Source organism: Xenopus laevis, chromosome 7L (assembly GCF_017654675.1).
Source record: "Xenopus laevis strain J_2021 chromosome 7L, Xenopus_laevis_v10.1, whole genome shotgun sequence".
NCBI lineage: Eukaryota > Metazoa > Chordata > Amphibia > Anura > Pipidae > Xenopus > Xenopus laevis.
In genome coordinates, this window is record NC_054383.1 from 18666909 (window position 1) to 18678992 (window position 12084).

General features: G+C 38.8%; 1 protein-coding gene across 1 annotated transcript; it reads right to left on the bottom strand.

Moving 5' to 3' along the window:
* Positions 1–686: 686 nt before the first annotated feature.
* On the bottom strand, positions 687–5335 carry LOC108695749 (neuropeptide S-like). Its single transcript, XM_018224720.2, has 2 exons — positions 5330–5335; positions 687–1781 (listed from the first exon to the last, which is right to left on the bottom strand). The coding sequence occupies exons 1-2, from the start codon at positions 5333–5335 to the stop codon at positions 1602–1604; spliced, it is 186 nt and encodes a 61-aa protein (XP_018080209.1). The 3' UTR covers positions 687–1601.
* Between the last annotated feature and the right edge of the window lie 6749 nt (positions 5336–12084).

Here is a 12084-nt window from a genome sequence, read left to right on the forward strand (position 1 = left end):
CTGTAAACTCTACCGCAGAGCTTAGTCCACATATTCCGGAGAAGATTTGTAAAAGCTTGATTTCTTTTTACCTGCTCAGAAAATGTTACAATGGCATTTTCAGCAAATATTATTTCCCACTTATCTTGCATAGAAAATAATTGTTGGACACAAGATTTCATTTACAAACATGAATATTTTACTGCTGATGCTCCAGTTAAGAATGTTGCCATTCCAAGTTGACTTAACACACTTATACCTGTTTCAAAAATTCTTACACCACATATTTCGTAAAACGGAATGAAAATTTATCATGTACCACTAAAATGGCAGCCTATGTGAATTTGTTTCATGCTATAAAAATTGTTGCCAAAAATATTGGTAACATTTTTTTGCTTCTCTGGTGAGTGGAAGTGAAAAATGTTGATAATAGGGATGCACCGAATCCTAGATTTGGTTCTGTATTTGGCCAGGATTTGGCCTTTTTCAGCAGGATTTGGTTGAATTCTCATGCCTGGCTAAACAGAATCCTTAAAATCATATGACTTTTCGTCACAAAACAAGGAAGTAAAAATAATTTAAACATTTTTGCTTTTTAACTTATCATCTCTGATTTGCATATGCAAATTATAATTTGGGTTCGGTGTTCATCTGAATCTTTCACAAAGGATTCAGGGGTTCGAACGAATATAAAATAGTAAATTCGGTGCATTCCTAGTTGATTATTTGTTTTAGTAAATCTTGCCCTTACAGTTATGGTTGAGATGTTTGGTAAGCGCTGCTGATAATGGAACTTTTTGTGTTCCTTTTAGTCTGTTCTATGAATTAGCAGCTCCAGCAGCCACAGTAACAGAACACTTTCCCCTGTACAGTATCCGAGTAAAGAGAAAGATAAATTCATTACATTAAGCTAATCCTTTGGCAAAATGAAATGGATATTAGTGTTTTTGAACCGTCCTATGTGTTAAGCAGGAACCATGAGTACGTCTGAGTTAATTGATTGTACTTACAAGAACCGCATTACTAAAATGAATGTAATTTCCCAGGTTCCTTCTAAAAACAATCAATACATCTCATGAGAATACTTCCAGGGGAAATTGCTGCGATGGAATCAACACAACCATTGTATCTAAATGCAACATTCCCGACTGCTATTTTTATATTGTTTTTTTCATTATACAAGTAATTATAATGGGTGCGTATGAACACATATCTGAGCCTGCTAACTTTATTTAAATGCTAATTTAATTATGATGCTATAAACATGTAATATTAGCTCGTGGATTAAAAATAGGCGAGCTTTTAATTCTAAAGAATATTAACCTTTCAAACGATGATGGTTCTGAGCATTATTATTTTCTAGATCAGGTATGTTTAGCCATGTCTCTCCAACTGTTGCCCAACAAGCAATGCTCAATAGTCTTCTGCTGGAGATCCATGGGCTGAACATTCCTGGCCTAGACTTCATCTTAACTTCATCTAATGTTTATCTTCATTGGACAAATAAAAAAAGTATTCCCTTAATAATAATAATCTCACAACAAAGGTAGGTGCATTTCCAATGCTTTCATACAAAAAGCACAATTCTCTAAATCAAAAAGGGTTTTTGCGAGAGCATTTGGCTATAATTTTGCTCTTCTCAAGGAATTTTTTTTAATTCCAGAACCAACGCCATTCCGAAAAGACCTCTTCATGAAGGATTTCTCCAGGAATGGTTTGAGGAATGCCAGCTCCTCGCTGCGATCGGCTTCCACTAAACAGCTGTTGAGTAAGACTAGGCAGTAGTCAGCTTTCCCGGAAGACTGATGATATAAAAAACAAAAACAGGAATTTGAAGTAAAATAAAAATACTTTATCTCAAATTTTACAAGAAAAATTAACTTTGCTCTACTAGATACTTCTTATATCTATATATAATTAATCTAATCATTCAGTTGCAGTGTTCAAATACATTGTGATTTATGCAACAAGGTGAACCTTCATAAAAAAAGACCTAGAACGGAATTCTGTTCCAAGATATTTCAATGGCTTTTGAATAAGTAGAACTGTCTTTAAGCAGAACTAAAAAAAAGTGTTGATGGGTCATGATCAAAACAAAAACAGCATATACACAATACCTTCCTGAAAGTACATTCATGAAATGGTACCAAAGGATTCTCCAAAAATTTTACCTAATTTCAGGATTTTACCAATCATTTTGCAAAGTACACAGTGAGTCAATGTAATTGTGGTGCCACAATTGCCTGTAGCAACCAGATACTTGTTTTTAACCAGCTGTCCAATACATGCTTCTGGTTGATTAGTTGTTATGGGTTACTAGACCAGTAGCAATCATGCACATAGTTATATAGTTAAGTTGGGTTGAAAAAAGACAAAAATCATCAAGTTCAACCCCTCCAAATGAACCGCACTGCATATATATACTATAAATACTGATCTATCTAGACCAAGGGTCCCAAACCTATTTTATCAGTGAGCCACATTCAACTGTAAAAAGAGTTGGGGAGCAACACAAGCATGAAAAAGTCCCTTGGGGTGCCAAATAAGGGCTGTGATTGGCTATTTGGTAGCCCCTATGTGAACTGGCAGACTATAAGAGGCTCTACTTGGCACTATACTTCATTTTTATGCAATTCAAACTTGCTTCCATGCCTGGAATTCAAAAATAAGCCCCTGCTTTGAGGACACTGAGAGCAACATCCAAGAGGTTGGAGAGCAACATGTTGCTCACGAGCTATTGGTCGGGGATAACTGATCGAGACATTAACATAAACTATAAATATATCAATATCTATACTGATTGTCCAATGTCCAATGCCAATTTGGAAAAACCGCACACGTCACAAACCCCAGCAGAGTTTCCTGGTGCTCAGTGATGGGGGAATCGGCAACCACCCAGTCAAGGTACGTTGAAGGATCACCGGCACACAGGAGTTTAGTTAAGCAGGGCAAGCGCTTGCAATTTTATTGAATGCAGTGCAACATTTCGGGGCACGCCCCTTTGTCAAGCATCTTGACAAAGGGGTGTGCCCCGAAACATTGCACTGCATTCAATAAAATTGCAAGCGCTTGCCCTGCTTAACTAAACTCCTGTGTGCCGGTGATCCTTCAACGTCAATTTTCCAATGAACAAAGACAAAAAACAGAAGAAGTCTAAAACAAAGAAAGAAAAAAGTAAAAGGCAGAAAGAGAGGGGTATTAGAAGTAAAGGATATCATCCAAGACATTTTATTTGAATACCCTCATTGCCAGTCTCCACCTGTAAAAAAATGGGGTTCCCGGCTCTGAAATGAAGAACAATTAACTTAAAAAAAACATAAACCTTCCCTGAAAAAGTCTACTACTCCCCCGTTTCCCAAAGTAGGCGTTCCTAACTTATTTACAAATTCAAAAGGAATGTCCAATAAGAATAATCCTTGCCAGATCTACACCAATCATATTGCCATTATTCAACATGGGTAAATGACTGTGTAATTTTGTCATGTTGGAATTAGACTGCAAGCTTTAGAAAGGACAATATATGGAATACTGTCTGAAAGATTTTACGATCATTGATGAGCTTCATTTGATTATTTAACACACAACATATTTAACACACAACATGCTACAGCTCAAATGGAAACCCTAAACCACAGAAGACGGAATGAAAACATCTTCATTTTGTAGCTCCTAGCTCTCCAAAAGTAACCATTCCAAGTAACCATTCCAAACAATAACAGATGCAGGAGAACCCTCTAGTCAGAGCCTTCCCTATCATTGTAGCATTATTAGTGTGCTACACATTGAGAATACCATGCACTTGTTTTTCATTGATTGCCAATATACCACTCCAATCACAATTCAGGGGTTAATGGGTATTTTTTGGTTGTCAGAACAAGAAGGAAAAAGTTTACTGCCTCCAGGATCAATAGCATTAACTGAAAACAAGGAGCTGCTCTTGCATTCATTGGGTCCCTCTCCTTTTCTTTTCCAAATATTTTTATTAGGGTCCCTCTTAGAGACAAATCCGTTCATTTGGCAACCACTCAGATGAGCAGATCTTTAGATGTATGCTTCAAGAATTCATCACTGATGTTGCTGATCTATGGATAGACTTGCGAGGCAGTTTTTTTTAAATTTTAATAATCTTGAATTTGAATACTTTTGAATTTATTTTTTTTACAAAATTTTTCAAGATTTATCCATCATCAAAAAAAATCTCAGCAATGAAAAAAATATGGCAACTAAAACCTGGCCAGCTTCTATTGGATTTAGTGGAAGTTTTTTTTTTAGGGAAAATAACTTGAAGTTTTTCTTTTTTTAACGGGAAAATAACTAGAAGTTTATTTTATAAGGTCTCTGAGCATTTCATTTTTCAAATCTTAATTAATTCCTTGTGTGTCCGATCCTACATTCTACTTTACTTCTTCTTCTTTTTTTCCCCGTAGCAAAGGGAATTTGATTTTTTAACAGCTACTGCAGAATATCATTTAGGATTGGCTAAACGAGAATTGGGCTGTACATCTGAGCAACTATCTCCCCTATCCATAAAGGGTAAAAATAATTACAGACTTTTCTTTAAATAAATTTATTGGCTAAGAAATTTGAATTGGCGCAGTGCAGTTTTATGCTACTAAATATACCCAGCTTTGCTGGGCTTCCTTATCTTAATTACTTTCCTAAAAAAATTAAATTTTTTACAAAAATGTAGATATGCTCTTGGACCACTGTGGTCTGCATTCACTGCATTGAATCAATGCCATTAATGGAGACTGAACTACAACTTTATGGAACAAAGGAAGGGGACCTAATTATTTGAATAAACCACTAAAAAATTAAGTACATTAAAGTTTTCCCAAACCAGCCAGTTTTGATAAAAAACGATAATATTGTCCATTGCAAGCTGTAAGCAGTGAATTCAGGACATGTACATGAACACTGTCCAACGTTATATTACCTCCTTTAACCTTTATAATATATTTCCAAAACTGCGGCGTATTTGAGAATTCTGCTTGGCAGGTCTTTTCTACAAGACTAATATTTTCTGAATGAAGGCTGTAATTCCCCACTATAAATGACTATGTTCATAGTAAATAATAATAACGGTTGAAACCACTGGCTAGAACAACAAATTCCACATTAATTATGATTGTGTAAAGGTGTTTCTTGCCCTGCTATTAAGCCTTTTGGGTCGACCTCTCCGTTACAACAGAATTTTACAAAATTGTTGGCTGCAATATTTGCTTTGACTTTATCTCAAGGTCCTTATGGAAATGTGAGATTTTTTTTAGTCTTGCATTTTGTAAAATTCTATAATATTCCTTGGCTACTTTTAGGCCTATAGATAATATAGTTTTGATGTTCCACTTACCGCCATGGAGAGTACAGGATAAGTCCATAGGTGCATTGTTGATATGCAGAAGATTAGTGCAAAATGGAACTTCCATAAGCTGCAAATAGGAATAAAAATGAGATACAAAGGCAACAATAAAGCAGCCAGTGCTATAGATATATATATATAGATATATATAAATATAATATTGACATGGTGCTGCTTTGCTGTTTCATCTCAAGGTTGGGAATTACCTGACCAGTTGAGGCTGCTCCATGGGCTGAAGGAAGATGCGGCTTTATAACATGTATCTGCTTAGATGTTTGACTTGTCTCCTCTAATGGATCATTTTATATCAGTTTCCCCTGTGCGTGGAATACGCGTCTCCATTAGCTCTCGCATGACGTGTGCAAGTGATGTGGAGTTGGCCTTTAATGAATGTTAAAAGGGGAAAATGTTCTACAGAAATGTGACTTTTTAAGAAGAAACGTTGACTTCTCGTGCTCTCCGGGGACACTTGTCAGGCAAAGTCTCACAGATATATGTGTCTATTGTGATAGCCGATCAGCACTAGTCAAACCAGAATGTTCTACTCATACTGTGTTATTTTATGGAGCGTCTTCTAGAGGCATAGTCATAAAGGTGAACGGAAATGGCATTGAATTACAACAAACATTGTCTCTTTATCAGCATAATAGACTGTGTATGTACAGAATAGATGTAATGATCTTGTGCAAATGTGTGGTGTAAATAAAAGCTCGAGCGTCACCGCTTTATGCCGTTATGCCTTTTTTTTGCCAATTCTTTGCAGCCTGATTTTGTCCCCTTGACTTCAGTGACTTACACCAGGGGGCAGATTAGCTTAAGGGCGAAGTGGCTGACGCTAGCAACTTTTCCCCAGCGTTGCCACCCGCAGGGACATCGGCAAGTCACTAACAGGCACAGGTGCCAATTCGCTAGCGAACGGAACCTTTGATAGTGTTCGTTCGCATTCTATCAGCAGGCGACTTTTCAATCTTGTGACCGATCGTTACTCCGCAAAATTCAGTAAAGTCGGATTTTATTGAACGTTACCTCTTTCGCCCGAGTTGACTTTGCAACCTCAGATCAGGCAAAGTGCTTTAAAGAAGCTACATCCTCCTCAATCTTCTGTCACTTACATCCAGAGCCAGGCCACACTGGGCAGGCGCCCTAGGCAAGCCAGCAAGTCGCGGCGCCTGCTTAGCGTGCGCATGCGCGAAATGGAGTTTGGGTGCATGCGCAGAAGTGGAAATGAAGCGCTAATAAGCAGAGGGTCGGGCAGAGAAGGGAACCGAACTTGGGGTAGGCGACAGAGGAGCTTTGCGCCCTAGGCACGTCCCTACGTAGTGCATTTGTGCCTGGCGAAGTGGTGCGAGGGGTGTGAAGCTGATGCCTTCGAAAATTTGGCCGTTTGTGAATCTGCCCCCAGGACTAGAGAGGAGTAAATAAACGATGTTCTTGTAGGTCTTAGCCTCGTATAAAAGCATATGCCTGTATACGTTCAATAAAAGCGCATAGGAAGGGGGCGCAATTTGTTAGGCAACCACCAGTGATTATTACTATTTTCAGACCCTAGTGAGGACCACTGTACCATCTTGCCTTCTGTTCCAACAAGCCCTTGTGACTGCCATTGGCCAGGCACATGCTCAGTTGAGTAAATAAAAACATATGGTAAAAGTGGAATATTTACTCTACTGAGCATGCTCACAGCCAGGGGCAACGACAAGGGCTTGTTGGAACAGGAGGCAAAAAGTCATCATGACATTCACTATTATACAGGTATGGGATCTATTATCCAGAATGCTTGGGATCCAGAATGCGTGGGACTCTTTCCATAATTTGGAACTTCCTACCTTTAGTCTACTATATAAATAAAAAGAACATGTAAACATGCCTTCAATATGGATTCATGCAGCTTAGCTTCATCAAGTACAAGGTACTGTTTTACCTTTACCGAGAAAAGGGAAATCATTTTTAAAAAAATAAAATTTGCTTAAAATGGAATCTATGGGAGACAGCCTTCCTGTAATTTGGAGCTTCCTGGATAAGGGATCCCATACCTGTTAATATACAATACCAGTAGTACCCTGGCCAGTATGGTTCTCAATGAAGAGGAATGCCAACCCATCATCTTAGGTGATTATTCATATTTATAATATATAACAATTATCACTAGGGTGCATAAAATATTAGCACAACCCTGTGATTAAGACTTTTAATTCAGGTGTAAGGAAAGCAGCAAAACTTTATAATTAAGCTGTTTACTTTATACAGATTTTAACACCGTTTTCACATAAAATATTACAGATTTAAAAATATCCCCTTTAGTGTTCTTGATAATGGTTTTGATATTCATATATCCTCTTGATTAAACTAATTAATTCAACTAGAGATGCACCAAATCCACTTTTTCTGGGATTCAGCCAAATCCTGAATCTTCCGTGAGGAATTCTGCAGAATCCTGAACCAAATATTTGTGATATGATTGTGACATTATACTGTTGTGCTGAGATGTATTTTCACTCTTTAATATGTGAAAATCTGTGTTCACTTGATGGGATCATTGATGAGAAGGTGGGGTTATGCACATTTAAGGAGGATGGGGGCTGGGCTGCCGACAGCTTCTGATGAAGTGAGGGAGGGAGCCATGAAACGCGTTAAGTGGGCAGCCCATAAGGGACACAAGGTGCTGTGATTTTTAATGGATTTGTAATAAATTGTGAACTTCTTTAGCTTCTATGGTGCTCCGTTTTTTTTTTCCAGAAGCTCTGACATGGCATTTAACAAAATGAGCAGATATTTTTCAAAAAACAATAGGATTTCTCAGTTTCAACATTTGATATGTTGTCTTTGTACTATTTGCAATAGTGTTTACATTATTTGCAAATCACCCGTTCTCCTCTCAATTACAATTTACCCAGTGCCTCCACTTTTTTGTAAAACTGAGTTGTAGAGAGAGAGAGAGAGAGAGAGAGAGAGAGAGAGAGAGAGAGAGAGAGAGAGAATAGATGATAGATAGATAGATAGATAGATAGATAGATAGATAGATAGATAGATAGATAGACGGACGGATGGACGGACAGATAGATAATAGATAGATAGACAGACAGACAGACAGACAGACAGACAGACAGATACATAGATAGATAGATAGATAGATAGACAGACAGACAGACAGACAGACAGACAGACAGACAGACAGACAGATAGATAGATAGATACAGACAGATAGCTAGAGAAACAGACAAACATGTTGTAGATAACTTCTATCTTATAAAAACAACTTCTATTTATAAAAATTGGAAATCCAATGCAGAAGGATAAAGTGACAGTCAGCGCTGTATGAAATGAAATTCACAGGTGAGAAGAGGATAAAAGAAAATGTCATTTCATGTCTTTGAGTCAAAGGGGAGAGACGTGTCGTTTAGTGACTGTAATGATTGTGATAAATGTCCTAATGCAGCAATCAAGGAGAAAATGAAAGACATTACAACTAAAGTAACTATAGAGAGTCACTGAGAAGCGTATTCTTATCAGTTTATCTACATTGCTCTATGGACAAGCTGCATTAGTAAACATTATATATAAGAGTAAGTATAATAAATATAAGGGAATTAGCTGCCGATGTTACATCATCATCATATGGACCCCATTTCTTCTTCATCATACATTCTCCTTTGTGACTGATAGAGAAGCCTGCTTGCTCACACTTGACTCCTCGTTGGGTTCCTCCACTTGTTTCATTCATTGGGTTCCTACAGAGTCTGACTCATCACTCGGCCCTTTTTTCTCTTTATTATTTCCCAGTAATAAATGGACACTAAACTAAGGAGCAGATACTCAGGTATTGAAAAATAATTGTAGCCAAAAGATGAAGGTTCATTGAGTAGATCTCAGACTATTAAGGAAACACTAAATTGGACTTATCTCAATTGGGGTTCATCTGCTTGTTTTGTCACCATTCAGTTGGTCTCTGGTTTTTCTACTCAATAAAAGTGTTGAAAAAAGTTTGAACAAAGCAAAGCCACTAAGGAAGCCAGGCCTCCATGCAATGAATATTTGTATTTAAGAACTTTCACATAAATTGGAGGAGGACCTGCAGTCCCATTGAGGAAGACCATATTTCTTTTAAGATACTATGCAAGAAGACAGGTTCCTGAAGAAGGCTTGTTGGGGGCTGAAATAACAGAATAAAAAAAATTCTTCATTCACATCCGGATGAGTGCAGAAATAACCATTTGTTCTATGTTACTTCCATGGCACCAGGGCATTATAAGGATGTGCCTCTATGCTTGAGCCTCGAGTATCCTGGAAAATATATCCTTATATACAGTGCTTAGTGATGTCATTTGCTGTGCAGTATAAATATGAGGATATCTCAGAGTTTCAGGACCTATAAAAACACTCTGCCATGTGTTCAGTATGGTTATGGAAGGACTTGGTGATTTAGAAGGTTGTTTACTTATAAAGCTGTGTATAAAGTGCAATTTCACAAGCAATTTCGCCATTTTTACCCAGAATGCTGTTTTGTTTCCAGAATTTTGGCCACAAGAGGAAATTGTGGTTGACACAATTGCGCATTATTGTGCTTGGATTTTTATGAGAATTGGACAAAATTGAGCAGAATATATAAATGTTTTTTTCTCTTTGAGGATTGGCATCAAAATGGTGTCTTTATGCACAAGTACTCTGCACTAGTGGTAGCTGGTTGCCCCAAAACCCGCGGCGACCCATGGGATGACCACCAGTTGGGTGGGTTGGGGTTGAAATTTGGCCAACCATTAAGGGTTCAGGTTGGGTGCGGGGAAGTACACTGCTCCAGGCCCGGACTGGCAATCTGTGAGTTCTGGCGAATGCCAGAGGGGCTGCTATAAGGTGCCATAGAAAGTCGCTATTTAGTGGGCTGGTGGGGGGCTGTTTGGGCCTCTGTGTGGGAAGATTGGGCCTCTGTGTACCTGAAATGCCAGGGCCTATTTTAATTCTCAGTCCGGACCTGCACTGCTCTACTGCCAGTGTTGGACTGGGGGTTGTGGTCCACTGGAGTGACCACATTAGGGGCCTGCAACCCTGCCCCAGCAGCAACCCCCTACCAGTGTCGGACAGGGAGTCACTCAAGTAGGTATAGGGATCGGGTCTGAGCCAGCGGGGCCCACTAGGTTTTTTTCCCAGCTTTTCCCTGGCCCAGTCCGACCCTGTCCATTGCTCCTGAAGATTCCCTGTCTTGGAACCAGAAGAGCGCACAGAAGTAGCATCCAGAGTGAGACACAGCTACGGGTTGGGCGGGGGTCCTTCAATTGCAACATTTTGCAGGTTAGGGTTGAGTGCTTTCTGACCCCGCTTATCACTACTCTCCATGTATTGACAGTGTCCACTGCGGGAATCCTGGGTATTATATATATATATATATATATATATATATATATAAATAAATAACTATAAGAAATATAAAAGAAAGGACGACGAGCTATATCTGGTTATAGTTTACAAAACCACATTCATAATGACACGTTAGGTTTATTAGGGACGCAGTTTTTTCGGGTAGATATCATTAGCTCATGTTTCTTTTCATCATTTATGATAAAAGGTGACACAGAACAATATTCTCTGCCAATAGAAACAGCTCGTTCTCTTTGTAACACTGTAACCGGCAAGAGAACAGCCATCTAAATATGTAGAGTTTTGCGTTTAATTCAGGTCTCTGTAATTACAAACACTACACTGTGACACTCGCCTTTTTTTAGCAGATGAAAATATCGATTTTTGTGCTGAAAACGCACAACGGTATCATTTTCTATAACAAAGGGCTAATGGAATAGAAAATGAATTTATGGCGCCTGAGTAATGCTGAATAGGAAAAACAGTAAACACTTTTTATGAACATATGAAATGATTTCTCCTGATGTTTAGATTTCAGATATAGAAGGTGCCGAGTGTTTTTTTTTATTGATAGTTTATTTTCCCTTTAATTTGTGAAAGAACAGAAAGGAGCACTTAACAAGATTAGAAGGCATTGTTCATCGGGTAGAAGTTGGTGAGCGGAAAAGAGAACAGAAAATTACAGGTTTAGAGGAAAAAGAACCTTTCGCGTTTCAAATCTGGAGGACAAAACTCACACTGGGGTTCTCACGGCAACAAAGAGCGCAGCTAGTTTCTGAAGGAAAAGGTGATTGTCAGACGTTCAGCACAAATGTTTCCATTGCTGAGACCAAACCAGAGGCACCGAATGATTCATTTTTCAGTGTTTTGTAGTTGAAAACTTATAGGAAAAAAAAAAATAAAGTAAAAAAGCCAATACAGAGGAATTTTTAGTGTTGGGCTCGCTGTAATTGCTTAGTCTACTGAGAGTTCATTGATTAATGCAAAGACAAAGTGCAAAATAGTGCACTGTACAACGTTCAATTTTAGCTGCAGATCAACCATTTTTATTACCTAAAATGCAGGTTTTTTTTAATATGATTCCGGAGCCGAGCTCCGATTTGCATGTGCTTAGTTGCAATGCATTTTATTCACTGGGCATCAGTCTGCTGCACCAATTGATGCAACCAGGGTCAGACTGGGCCGGCGAGACACCGGGAAAAAACCGTCCCCGGCCCTCGTGGGCCCCCACCAGTCCAGACCTGCTCCCACGAACGGCTGATCAGTTGTTTTGCTGCGTCTTTCGCGCAAGTCCTTGCCGCGAGTTTACAGGTTGGCAGGGGACTTCCAAGAGGGACCTTGATTTTGCAGCCCTGGTGGCCCCCAATGCTCCAGTCCGATGCTGGATGCAACCCACT